At 40.4% G+C, this 12,950-nt stretch overlaps 1 protein-coding gene across 11 annotated transcripts in view; it reads right to left on the bottom strand.

The window, feature by feature from the left end:
* Positions 1-12,950, bottom strand: part of LOC139227533 (zinc finger protein 280D-like) — a 110,298-nt gene that overhangs the window by 40,609 nt on the left and 56,739 nt on the right. For all 11 annotated transcript variants that reach the window (XM_070858342.1, XM_070858346.1, XM_070858343.1 and 8 more), the window contains 3 exons: positions 10,355-10,534; positions 5,051-5,151; positions 3,821-4,041 (listed from right to left, as the gene is read on the bottom strand). In XM_070858342.1, the coding sequence (XP_070714443.1) occupies positions 3,821-4,041; positions 5,051-5,151; positions 10,355-10,534 (502 nt within the window). The remainder of the gene's footprint in view (positions 1-3,820; positions 4,042-5,050; positions 5,152-10,354; positions 10,535-12,950) is intronic.

Raw genomic sequence — 12,950 nt, forward strand, 5'->3', positions numbered from 1 at the left:
AGCATTTCTGCGGCCGCAAACGAGACTCCAGGGTGATATGTTGCCTCCCTGCTGCAAGGGTCAAGGATGTCTCGGAGCAGCTACAGGGCATTCTGGAGGGGGAGGGTGAACAGCCCGTTGTCATGGTGAGTAAACGTACCAACAATATAGGTAAAAAGCAGGATGAGGTCCTACAAGCTGAATTTAGGGAGCTAGGAGTTAAATTAAAAAGTAGGACCTCAAAGGTAGTAATCTCATCTGCTAGTCAGAGTAGAAATAGCAGGATAGTTAAGATGAATACGTTGCTTGAGGAATGGTGCAAGAGGGAGGGATTCAAATTCCTGGGACATTGGAACCAGTTCTGGGGGAGGTGGGACCAGCACAAACCGGACGGTCTGCACCTGGGCAGGACTGGAACCGATGTTGGGGAGGATTTAAACTAATAGGGCAGGGGGATGGGAACCTATGCAGGGAGACAGAGGGAAGTAAAAAGAGGGCAGAAGCAAAAGGTATAAAGGAGAAAAGTAAAAGTGGAGGGCAGAAAAATCAAAGGCAAAAATCAAAAATGGCCACATTACAACATAATTCTAAAAGGACAAAGAGTGTTAAAAAAACAAGCCTGAAGGCTCTGTGTCTTAATGTGAGGAGCATTCGTAATAAGGTGGATGAATTAACTGCGCAGATAGCTGTTAACGGATATGATGTAATTAGGATTACGGAGACAAGGCTCCAGGGTGACCAAGGCTGGGAACTCAATATCCAAGGGTATTCAATATTCAGGAAAGATAGACTGAAAGGAAAAGGAGGTGGGGTAGCGTTGCTGGTTAAAGAGATTAACGCAATAGTAAGGAAGGACATTAGCGTGGAAGAGGTGGAATCTGTATGGATAGAGCTGCGGAATACAAAGGGCAGAAAACGCTAGTGGGAGTTGTGTACAGACCACCAAATAGTCATAGTGAGGTTGGGGATGGCATCAAAACAGGAAATTAGGGATGCGTGCAATAAAGGTACAGCAGTTATCATGGATGACTTTAATCTACATATAGATTGGACTAAACAAACTGGTAGCAATACAGTGGAGGAGGATTTCCTGGAGCGTATTAGGGATGGTTTTCTAGACCAATATGTCGAGGAACCAACTAACGGGGAGGCCATCTTAGACTGAGTGTTGTGTAATGAGAGAGGATTAATTAGCAATCTTATTGTGCGAGGCCCCTTGGGGAAGAGTGATCATAATATGGTAGAATTCTTCATTAAGATGGAGAATGACACAGTTAATTCAGAGAAAGTTAACTTCGATGGTATGAGACGCGAATTGGCTAGGATAAACTGGCGAGTGATACTTAAAGGATTGACGGTGGATAGGCAATGGCAGACATTTAAAGATCACATGGATGAACTTCAACAATTGTACATCCCTGTCTGGAGTAAAAACAAACCAAGAAAGGTGGCTCAAGAGGCATATAAATTGGCCAAAAAAAGCAGCAAACCTGAGGACTGAGAGAAATTTAGAATTCAGCAGAGGAGGACAAAGGGTTTAATTAGGAGGGGAAAAATAGAATATGAGAGTAAGCTTGCAGGGAACATAAAAACTGACTGCAAAAGCTTCTATAGATACGTGAAGAGAAAAAGATTAGTGAAGACAAATGTAGGTCCCTTACAGTCAGAATCAGGTGAATTTATAATGGGGAACAAAGAAATGGCAGACCAATTGAACAAATACTTTGGTTCTGTCTTCACTAAGGAAGACACAAATAACCTTCCGGAAATATTAGGGGACCGACGGTCTAGCGAGAAGGAGGAACTAAAGGAAATCCTTATTAGTCAGCAAATTGTGTTAGGAAAATTGATGGGATTGAAGGCCGATAAATCGCCAGGGCCTGATAGTCTGCATCCCAGAGTACTTAAGGAAGTGGCCCTAGAATTAGTGTATGCATTGGTGGTCATTTTCCAACATTCTACAGACTCTGCATCAGTTCCTATGGACTGGAGGGTAGCTAATGTAACCCCACTTTTTAAAAAAAGGAGGGAGAGAGAAAACAGGGAATTATAGACCGGTCAGCCTGACATCGGTGGTGGGGAAGATGTTGGAATCAATTGCTAAAGATGGAATAGCAGCGCATTTGGAAAGCAGTGACTGGATTGATCCAAATCAGCATGGATTTATGAAAGGGAAATCATGCTTGACAAATCTTCTAGAATTTCTTGAGGATGTAACTAGTAGAGTGGACAAGGGGAAGCCAGTGGATGTGGTGTATTTAGACTTTCCTAAGGCTTTTGACAAGGTCCCACACAAGAGATTAGTGTGCAAAATTAAAGCACATGGTATTGGGTGTAATGTACTGACATGGATAGAGAACTGGTTGGCAGACAGGAAGCAAAGAGTAGGAATAAACGGGTCCTTTTCAGAATGGTAGGCAGTGACTACCGCAAGGTTCAGTGCTGGGACTCCAGCTATTTACAATATACATTAATGATTTGGATGAGGGAATTGAGTGCAATATCTCCAAGTTTGCAGATGACACTAAGCTGGGTGGTGGTGTGAGCTGTGAGGAGGATGCTAAGAGGCTGCAGGGTAACTTGGACAGGTTAGGTGAGTGGGCAAATACATGGCAGATGCGGTATAATGTGGATAAATGTGAGGTTATCCACTTTGGTGGTAAAAACAGGAAGGCAGATTATCTGAATTGTGACAGATTAGTAAAAGAGGCTGGGGTACATCAGTCATTGAAAGTTGGCATGCAGGTAAAGCAGGCGGTGAAGGCGGCAAATGGCATGTTGGCCTTCATAGCGAGAGGATGTGAGTATAGGAGCAGGGCGGTCTTACTACAGTTGTACAGGGCCTTGGTGAGGCCACACCTTGAATATTGTGTACAGTTTTGGTCTCCTAATCTAAGGAAGGACATTCTTGCTATTGAGGGAGTGCAGCGAAGGTTCACCAGACTGATTCCCGGGATGACATATGAAGAAAGACTGGATCCACTAGGCTCATATTCAATGGAATTTAGAAGAATGAGAGGGGATCTCATAGAAACATATAACATTCTGACAGGATTGGACAGGTTAGATGCAGGAAGAATGTTCCCGATGTTGGGGAAGTCCAGAACCAGGAGTTACAGTCTAAGGATAAGGGGTAAGCCATTTAGAACCGAGATGAGGAGAAACTTCTTCACTCAGAGAGTTGTAAGCATGTGGAATTCTCTACCACAGAAAGTTGTTGAGGCCAGTTCGTTAATATATTCAAAAGGGAGTTAGATGTGGCCCTTATGGCTAAAGGCATCAAGGGATATGGAGAGAAAGCAGGAATGGGGTACTGAAGTGCGTGATCAGCCATGATCATATTGAATGGTGGTGCAGGCTCCAAAGGCCGAATGGTCTACTCCTGCACCTATTTTCTATGTTTCTATACCATGAAATAGTGGGACAGAACTTCCAACAAGCTCTCATAAACCAAGATTCCCATCAGCCACATGGAAACACCAAGTGGAATGAGAATCATTGCTGACCATTGTCATGGAACCCAATTCAAAGCCGTACCGATTAAGAGTTCAAACAGCAGTAGTCCACTGCTGCTGCAATACCCAATAAAGTCCAGAGGCAGTCTTGGCCAAAGTAATAAAAATATTTAGATTTTCCCCCCTTCCTCTTCAATTTAGGGTTATTTAGAAATTACATTTTATAATTGTGGGGTTAAATTTAAAACTACATTTTAAACTAAGTGTAGATTTAATAGAATAATAAATGTTGCAGCATCTAATTGATTAAACTCTCTAATTTTGAATAACATGCTATTTTAGAAATATGGTATAAGCCCTACACTCGGGCAGTTAATTTATAGTACCTTATATTATTCTTCAGGATCTTCAGACAGCTGTAGCACTTGAAAGTTGTATGTGTCTTCTGATCTTGCTGATTTAGGTGGGCATCGCCATCATCTTTTCCATAATAAAAGTCATTGACCAACATGATAAGTTTCCCTTTTTCGATCTCGAATACCTTATTTGACGACTGTTCGGTTGACAGTACAGGACAGTAGCTGGACACCAGATCTGGACAGCAGAACTCAACAGGTACAAACAAATAGTGGTATTATTTATCAGTGCTTACAAGATAAATATTTTTAATACGATCACAATATTTTAATGCATATGCATAACAAATTTAAAAACCATATGCCTCTAGAACAAAATGTTGGTTAATAAAGGCTCATAATCCCAATTAATGGCCCAGAATCTGTGGCCGGAGGCTTTCCGCGGGCGGATGCTTCCGGCCGCAAATATTTCTACAAGACTACCTGTTGTTCCTGGAGTTTCGGAGACTTCTGGTCCTGGGCCTCCACGCTAAGGCCTGCCTAGAGGCCCACGTATTCCAGCAGCGTATGCATTTCATACGCATCACTGGGATCACATGGGCCAGCCCAACCTATCAAAGTAGGGGTATTCCCATTCATACTTATGGTGATTCCAATCATCATAAGTATGAATTGGAAAACCCCCCAGAACACACAAGCACTTAAGATACATTTTGTTTTTAAACATCACATATTTAAAATTAATCAAAATGGAATTTAATTAATTATTTCTAACAAAAATGTAATTTTTTGAAAAATATATTTACATATTTTAAAGGGTCTAAAATTAAATTTACCTTATAGGATTTAAATGTTTAAATTATTGAAAAAATGTATTATTCTGTGCTTTAAAAGTCCTGCGCTGATAAAAGCAGGCCTTACCCCTGCTTTTATCAGTCATAAGCATTTCAATGGCATTCGCTGGGCAGGAGTTGACAAATAGCCCAACTCTCCGCCAGCAAGTTCTGGGTTTAGGCGCATGCGTTTCGCATGCCTATACCCGGAACTGGCAGGGCCCCTATAGGTGCATGCGCACCTCGTACCCGCTGATTGGGACCGCGAATTCAGGTAATTTTAAAAAATATTTTTAAGACAAGGTTCTATCTTCTTAATTGCAATATTTTTTATTATGTTCAATTATTTGCACGCACAATCTCAAATTATAGCAGACTATTTCTTCTTATTCCTTGTTTAAATAATAATCATTATCAAAATACTTACAACCATATGTTGCCGTAAAGAATCCAAGACATTGAAGTGAATGTTACACTTTGGACAAGCCCTTGGAACTGGTACTCCATTTTTAATGTTACTTTGTGATCCTGCCAAAATAATTTATAATTATTTAAATACCAACCTAAAATGAAATACTCAGCTGGATCAGGTCCTTAATGGTTACAAGTGGTAGAGTGGAACCTACATTGATCATCTGCCTCCTCAATTATCCACCAAAATATTTTCAGGAAAAACAATGCACAAATCTTCACTTCAATCCTACTAGACCAAAATTAACTATACAGCTGAGAAATGTTAAACTGACTTTATTTGTCTTCATTCCTGTGCCGAGTATGTTACTGGAGGATAAGTTAGAGAATAAAATTTAGGGATTATCCATGAAAGTTCATGGGGACGGAATCTCTTCCATTATGGTGGATAAGAAGTTAAACTGCATAAGAAAAATCAAAAGAACACAATGACAAATTCTTCTAGTGTCCTAAAAAAATTATTGCAACATTCTAACTTAAAGCAAGAATATGACTGAATAAACTATGAAAAACTTTGGTGTACCAAAACTAGAAGGTAAAGTCAATACTGGACATGGACAGGAAGCAGTTGACAGTGCTTTTTAAAAAAAGTGTAAACCTCTACCTTAGCGAGGACCGATGACAAATATTTTAATGATAGTTTAAAGGAGTACCCTCAAGGAGTATAATAGAGGGATTTATAAATGGAAAGCATTGGCAATTGGTAAGACAAATAAACCTTCTCTTTATCAATGGGATAAAAATTGATAAAGAGGTATTAGAAAGGCTGGCTTCACTTAAAGTAGATAGGTTACCAGGATCGAATGGGATGCATCCTAGGATGTTGAGGGAAGTTAAAGTGGAAATCGCAGAGGTTCTGGCCATAATCTTCCAAACCTCCTTAGATACAGGAATGATGCCAGAGAATGGGAGAATTGTAAATGTTACACCCTTATTCAACAAAGGGTGTAAGGATAAACCCACCTACTACAAGCTAGTCAGTTTAACCTCGGTAGTGGGAAAGCTCTTAGAAATGATAATTAGGGACAAAATTAAGTCATCTGGACAAGTATGGATTAATTAAGGAAAGCCAGCACGGATTTGTTAAAGGCAAATTGTGTTTAACGAACTTAATTGAAATTTTTGATGCGGTAAGCCTAGATGAGAGATCCTGGGCTTTATAAATAGAGGCACAGAGTACAAAAGCATGGAAGTTATGATGAACATTTATAAAATACCGGTTCTGCCTCAACTGGAGTATTGTGTTCAATTCTGGGCATCGCATTTTAGATGTGAAGGTCTTAGAGAGGGTGCAAAAAAGATTTACGACAATGGTTCTAGGGATGTGGGACTTCAGTTACATGGATAGACTGGAGAAGCTGGAGTTGTTCTCCTTGAAGCAGAGAAGGTTGAGAGGAGATTTGATAGAGGTATTCAAAATCATGAGGGGTCTAGACAGAGTAGATAGTGAGAAACTGTTCCCGTTGGTGGAAGGATCGAGAACCACTGTTGGCGGAAGAGTCAAGAACCAGAAGGCACAGATGTAAGGTGATTGGCAAACGAACCAAACACGACATAAGGAAAAACATTTTTTACGCAATGAGTGGTTAGGAGTTGGTATGCAATGCCTGAAAGGGTGGTGGAGGCAGACTCAATTGTGGCTTTCAAAAGGGAATTGGCTAAGTACCTGAAGGAACATTTTTTGCTGGGCTACGAGGAAAGGGAGGGGGCATGGACTAGCTGAAGTGCTCTTGCTGAGAGCGGTCACAGGCTCGACGGGCCGAATGGCCTCCTTCTGTGCTGTAACCATTCTATGATTCTATGTGTTGCAACACCCCAAGTTTTGAAGAACAACAACAAATAGCAAAACATGGGAAAGGTGAATGAGAGCGGAGAGCCTCCCCAGTGTCCTAACCAACAGTTCCAGCGAACTGCAGATCGACTGATTATTCATGACTGCAGAATGTTGCTGGCACAGAATAGCTGCTAGATTTGCCTACATAAGAAAATTCACTACACTTCAATAAGTAATTCACTGTAAAGTTCTTAAGATATTTTGATGTGTAAAGTGCTAAAACAAGCATATTTTTATTTTATTATAGTATTGGTCTATAAACATAAATGAATCTGAATTACTCTATCAATAATATTCTGTTTCTTTCAGACCAGGTCTTATAATTATAATTTTCCATGGGAATGTGAAATGTGGAACTCTTGCTAACCTGCAACTAATTTCAATTTTTAAGCCTTTTGATACTCAACATAAACGGGAACACCTGCCATGTCAGTACGTGGAGCAACAGCAGATCAAGCTAACATTCTTTCAAGCAACATTCATGACAGTGCTGCTGGCTGAGTTGAAACCAAAATCTTACATTGTCTTATTAACTGAGTTAAAAGCTAAGGATACAAGGTGTTAGTTAAACCTGCCTTTAGGATTAAATCTGTGACAATCCATCACTATTCAAGAAAAAAATCTGGAGTCTCCACACCATTTCAACTTCCAGCTTGCTTCCAACAAACCTAATTCTCTTGATGATGGAGAACGTCATCAAGGGCAGATGCAAAGATATGTTCTGATTCTATGCAGGAGCAGGTACCTTATAACTCATTGGTCCTGCGAGGGTGAAGCGTCATTGATCTGAAGAGTAAGATTTGGTGCTGGCATTTGCTGATCAAAGAACCATTAAAACCAAAAAGTCGGAGTGATCACAGGAGCCTTTCAGCAGCAGGAAATTCTGCTGCTGACTAAATATGTTTGATCTTCATTTCAGAGATACAGGTACTCGAAATGCATAGTTTCCTAATTCATGCAGGCAACTGACTTTGGACAGGATGAGTATCGGGATCATCCAATCATTTTATTAGTGGTCATTTAGGTAGGTAAGACCATAATGAAACAGTCTCATTTGTGAGTGATTGTTGCTGGTATGCCCCAATTTAAACCTGGAATATCCTGCTTGGTTATGTCATTTCTCTGTTCATTTCAGTCTATTAGAGATCAGAAGAAAAGGGGAAAAAGCGCTATGAGGCCGACAGTAACCTATCTTGCAATTAACCAAAAATTTGAAATTCAAATTTCCCCCAATAAGTTTGCAAAGTTTATATTCTAGTCATAAAACTATTTATATTCTGAGATACATACAGTAGTAGCCTGTGATCCCCTCTAAATTTGCCCTCTACTTCAAATGTCATTAACTAAAGACATTAATAGAAGTAACTATCTATAAAAAAATCTACCTATAAAAAAAATCAACTTAAAAAAATTGATTGTTGAATGTTTGCTCGTTTTCCTATTTCAACTTGTAATCTGCAATGTTTGATTTCTTGAAATTTAATTTTTTTTTAAAGTCACAAAACAGATTCACCCTATTTAAACAATGAACAAGAAAGGAATTTCCTTCTTTTTTTCACTTTAAGGCCAGTCCAAGTCCCAATGCGTTACTGTTGAAGGTTTACTAAAAACACAAGTGCCATCAATGTTTGAAAGTGGGTCTAAATGAGCAGAGAATGAGTAACTGGGAACAAAAATTCAGTTTATAACAAACCTTACCAAATCATTAAATAAACTACTAACTGCTAAAAAAACAAGCCCTCCAGTGATGTTTCTCACAGGTAGTCTCAATTTCAGAACCTGTAATGTTATTGCCAATGCTCACTGCGGTCCCACGGTAGCCAAAACATGAGTGATTTGAACAGTATCGGAATACAGCAAAATTATTGAAGCAACATATCATATTATTGAAAATAAAACTGTTGCACATACTGGGTTTCACAGATACAGGATTTGTAACACTATTTGCCCACGACTTTATAAAATCTGAAGATGCAAGTACAGTTGCTTTTATTTCCCGATATCTTTGTTATTTATATTAGTTTTGTTTTGCATTCACTCACAGTGGATTTTCAGTATTTACTTAAGATTGAAATATTTTTATTTATTCATTTTTTCTGCTCTCCCCAAATCTGAACTATTTTTTGTAGTTATTTACACAATTAGAAAAGAGATTTTTTTCTTCTGAACTTTCCAGGGTTCTGAAACCGTCATTGACGAAGTTGAATAGGCAGCCATTCGCCATGCTGAGAACCTGACTGTGCTCCAGCCAGCCACAGATCGGAATTCGGTCTCAAACATCACTATCCATCCCTCTCAGTAATACAAAAACCCCAAACAGTATTAGCTTAAAATGAATAAAAACTTTTGGGGAAAAAATTGAACTAATTTTAATGTTGGTGATTCCATGACGCCTAGTTCTGCCACTCCACCACCTGTCTCGACCCGTCCACCGACTCTGTGTTGTCTGACAATCAGTCCTGGATGGGCTGCAATTTCCTGCAGTTAAACAAGAGGATACTGAAGCCATTGTCTCCATCCCCGTCATAAATTCTGTACTCTCGCCACCAATTCCATCCCCTCTCCCCAGCCACTGTTCGCAACCTCGATGCCGTATTTGATCCAAAGCTGAGCTTCAAACCCCATATCCTCGCCATTACAAACACCACCTACTTCAACCCCCGTAATATCGTCCATCTCCATCACTGCTTCGCCCCATCTGCTGCTGAAATACTTCATCCAAGCCTTAGTCACCTCCATACATGACTATTCCAATGCTTTCCGAGCCAGTCTCCCATCTTCTACCCTCCATAAACATTAGTTCATCCAAAACTCCACTGCCCATATCCTACCCTAGACCAAGTCTTGTTCACCCATCACCCCGTGCTCCCTGACTGACAATAACCAGTCCTCAAATTTAAAATTCTCATCATCATGTTGAAGTCCCTTCATGGCTTCACCCATTTCTATCTCTGTAACCCCCTCCAGCCGTACAACCCTGGCTAAAAAAAAACCTTGCCATGTTTCAAGGGAGGCACATTAAGTACTTACTGCACACATCTTCCCACCGATATATTTAACTACATCCACAGCAGTGCTTAAAGCTTTGACAATTGAGAAAATAATAGCTTGCTAATAGTAGTAATAAAGATCATAAAACAGTGTCGAGTGTTTAGCTCAGGAATAATGGTAAGTAGTTACCATTAACAACAGGGAAAATTAACTGGCTCTGACCTGTGGTGCGATAGAATGGAGATAACCTGGGCTGACCCCTGCAGTATGTAGTATGTGTAGGATGCAAGAGCGAAGGGCTACAATTCATGAATGTGAAATTATGTTACAGTTGTATAATTGAACAAATGATCATTAATATCCAGGCATTTACCAACGACAGCTTTGTACAAAATTTTCTTTTACTATAAATACCCATGTCGAACGAAAAGGTACCTTTTGATGCACTATTATATGATGACATCACTGCAGAACAACCGGTTGAAGATGGTGATAAAATTGATGGACTGCTTCCAGATCCAACTTCAATGGTTTTTGATTTCTTTGAAGCAATACTGTTTGTCTCACAGATTGCTGAGCGCTTGCTAGTGACATTCGTGCTCTGGGCTGCACTTGCTGCAATGAACAAAGTAAATGCCTCATTATAGCAATTAAAAATAAGTTAGTCAAACATTGTCAATTTCATGGAGTCTGTGATGAAACATATTCCTTAGCGTTACCATTATATTTTTTCTACCAATGAGTTGCATTGAATAACCTGATCAAATGGTTCAGTAAATGTCCCACTCGACAATTAATAAATTTGATTGTTTGAGAGTTAAGAAAATTATCACTGTGTTCGAAAATAATTACTTAAAAGATGAACAGAACTTATGGGGGGTGGGGGCGGGAAAGAAGAGGAAGTATTACCGATGTGGTACTGGCTCCAACTCCATCAAACTTCCAGGCTACTCACTGAGGATGAATCTAGTGGTGTAGTACCTTGGGTTATGTTCGAACCTTAGCTCAACTTTAAAACTAACACCAATCCATTACCAATACAGATTATTCTGCCTCTAAACCTTTGTCCACATAAGCCCCTGCCTCACCTTGATCACTGATTAAACTTTCATCCATGTCTTTATCACCTTGAGAATCAGTTTCACAAATGACCATATCAGCCTCCCTGCCTCTACCATTCAGAAATTTAAACTAATCCAAAACTTTGTGCTCCAGTTCCTCTCCGACACAAAGTCCTGCATACCCTTCATTCACTGGCTACCTGTACCTAGGTGAATTGATTTCAGGATGCTCCTTTCTCGTCTTAAATCCATTCATCCTTTGTTGTAGTTTATCTGAGAAATCTTTTTCAGCCTAACTTCTCAGCTTCACATAAGAACATAAGAAATAGGAGCAGGAGTAGATCATTTGGCCCCTCGAGCCTGCTCCGCCATTTAATACGATCATGGCTGATCCGATCATGGACTCAGGTCCACTTCCCTGCCTGCTCTCCATAACCCCTTATTCCCTTATCTTTTGTCTATTTCTGTCTTAAATGTATTCAATGTCCCAGCTTCCACAGCTCTCTGAGGCAGCAAATTCCACAGAGTCACAACCTTCTGAGAGAAGAAATTTCTCCTCATCTCTGTTTTAAATGCGCGGCCCCTTATTCGAAGATCATGCCCTCTCGTTCTAGTCTCCCCCATCAGTGGAAACATCCTCTCTGCATCCACCTTGTCAAGCCCCCTCATAATCTTATACGTTTCGATAAGATCACCTCTCATTCTTCTGAATTCCAATGAGTGGAGGCCCAACCTACTCAACCTTTCCTCATAAGTCAACCCCCTCATCTCTGGAATCAACTTTCTGAACTGCCTCCAAAGCAAGTATATCCTTTCGTAAATATGGAAACCAAAACTGCACGCAGTATTCCAAGTGTGGCCTCACCAATACCCTGTACAACTGTAGCAAGACTTTCCTGCTTTTATACTCTATCCCCTTTGCAATAAAGGCCAAGATTCTGTTCCTTGTACTCTGGATTTCTGCTTGTTACTTGCTCCTCTTGTTTTACCACCAGGGACCAATGTTTCAGCCACTGCATTCCAACCCTCAAAATCTCCATCACTTTATCTTGCCTCCTCTCTCCCTTCCTTCAAAATATCTTGCAAATGTATCTCTTAAACAGTACCTTTAGTTGAAATAGTTAATAGAACACCAATATAACAACCAGAACAGTAGAATGCAAGACCATAAGAAACAATGTTGAGGCTTTACAATGCACTGATCAGATCACACTTACAGTAATGTGTTCAGTTTGGTCACCATCATCACAACATAAATGTACCTGCACTGGAAAGGGTACAGACTGATCCCAAGTATAAATTGATGACAAATATTCTTATTCTTTAGTCTCGGCAGTTAAAGGGGGAACCTCAATGAAGTAGTTATTAAATTAATAATATAGATTAGGTAAAGCAGATTATTTTTATTCATTCATGGGATGTGGGCGTCATTGGCAAGGCCAGCGTTTATTGCCCATCCCTAATTGCTCTTGAGAAGATGGTGGTAAGGCACCTTCTTGAACTGCTGCAATCTGTGTAGTGAAGGTATTCTCCCCGCGCTGTGAGGTAGGCAGTTTCAGGATTTTGAACCAGCAAATGATGAAGGAACGGCGATATATTTCCAAGTCACAATGATGTGTGACTTGGAGGACAACTTGGAGGTGGTGGTGTTCCCATGCGCCTGCTGCCCTTGTCCTTCTAGGTGGATTTGGCAGGTCTATTAAAGAAGCCTTGGCGAGTTGTTGCAGTGCATCTTGTACACGGTAGCCACGGTACACCGGTGGTGGAGGGAGTAAATGTTCAAGGTGGTGGATGGGGTGCCAGGCTGCTTTGTCCTCGATGGTGTCGAGTTTCTTGAGTGTTGTTGTAGCTGCACTCATCCAGGTAAGTGGAGAATATTCCATCACACTCTTGCCTTGCACCTTGTAGATGGTGGAAAGGCTTTGGGGAGTCAGGAGGTGAATCACTCACTGCAAAATACCCAGTCTCCT

Source organism: Pristiophorus japonicus, chromosome 17, assembly GCF_044704955.1.
Source record: "Pristiophorus japonicus isolate sPriJap1 chromosome 17, sPriJap1.hap1, whole genome shotgun sequence".
In the NCBI taxonomy this organism is placed as follows: domain Eukaryota; kingdom Metazoa; phylum Chordata; class Chondrichthyes; family Pristiophoridae; genus Pristiophorus; species Pristiophorus japonicus.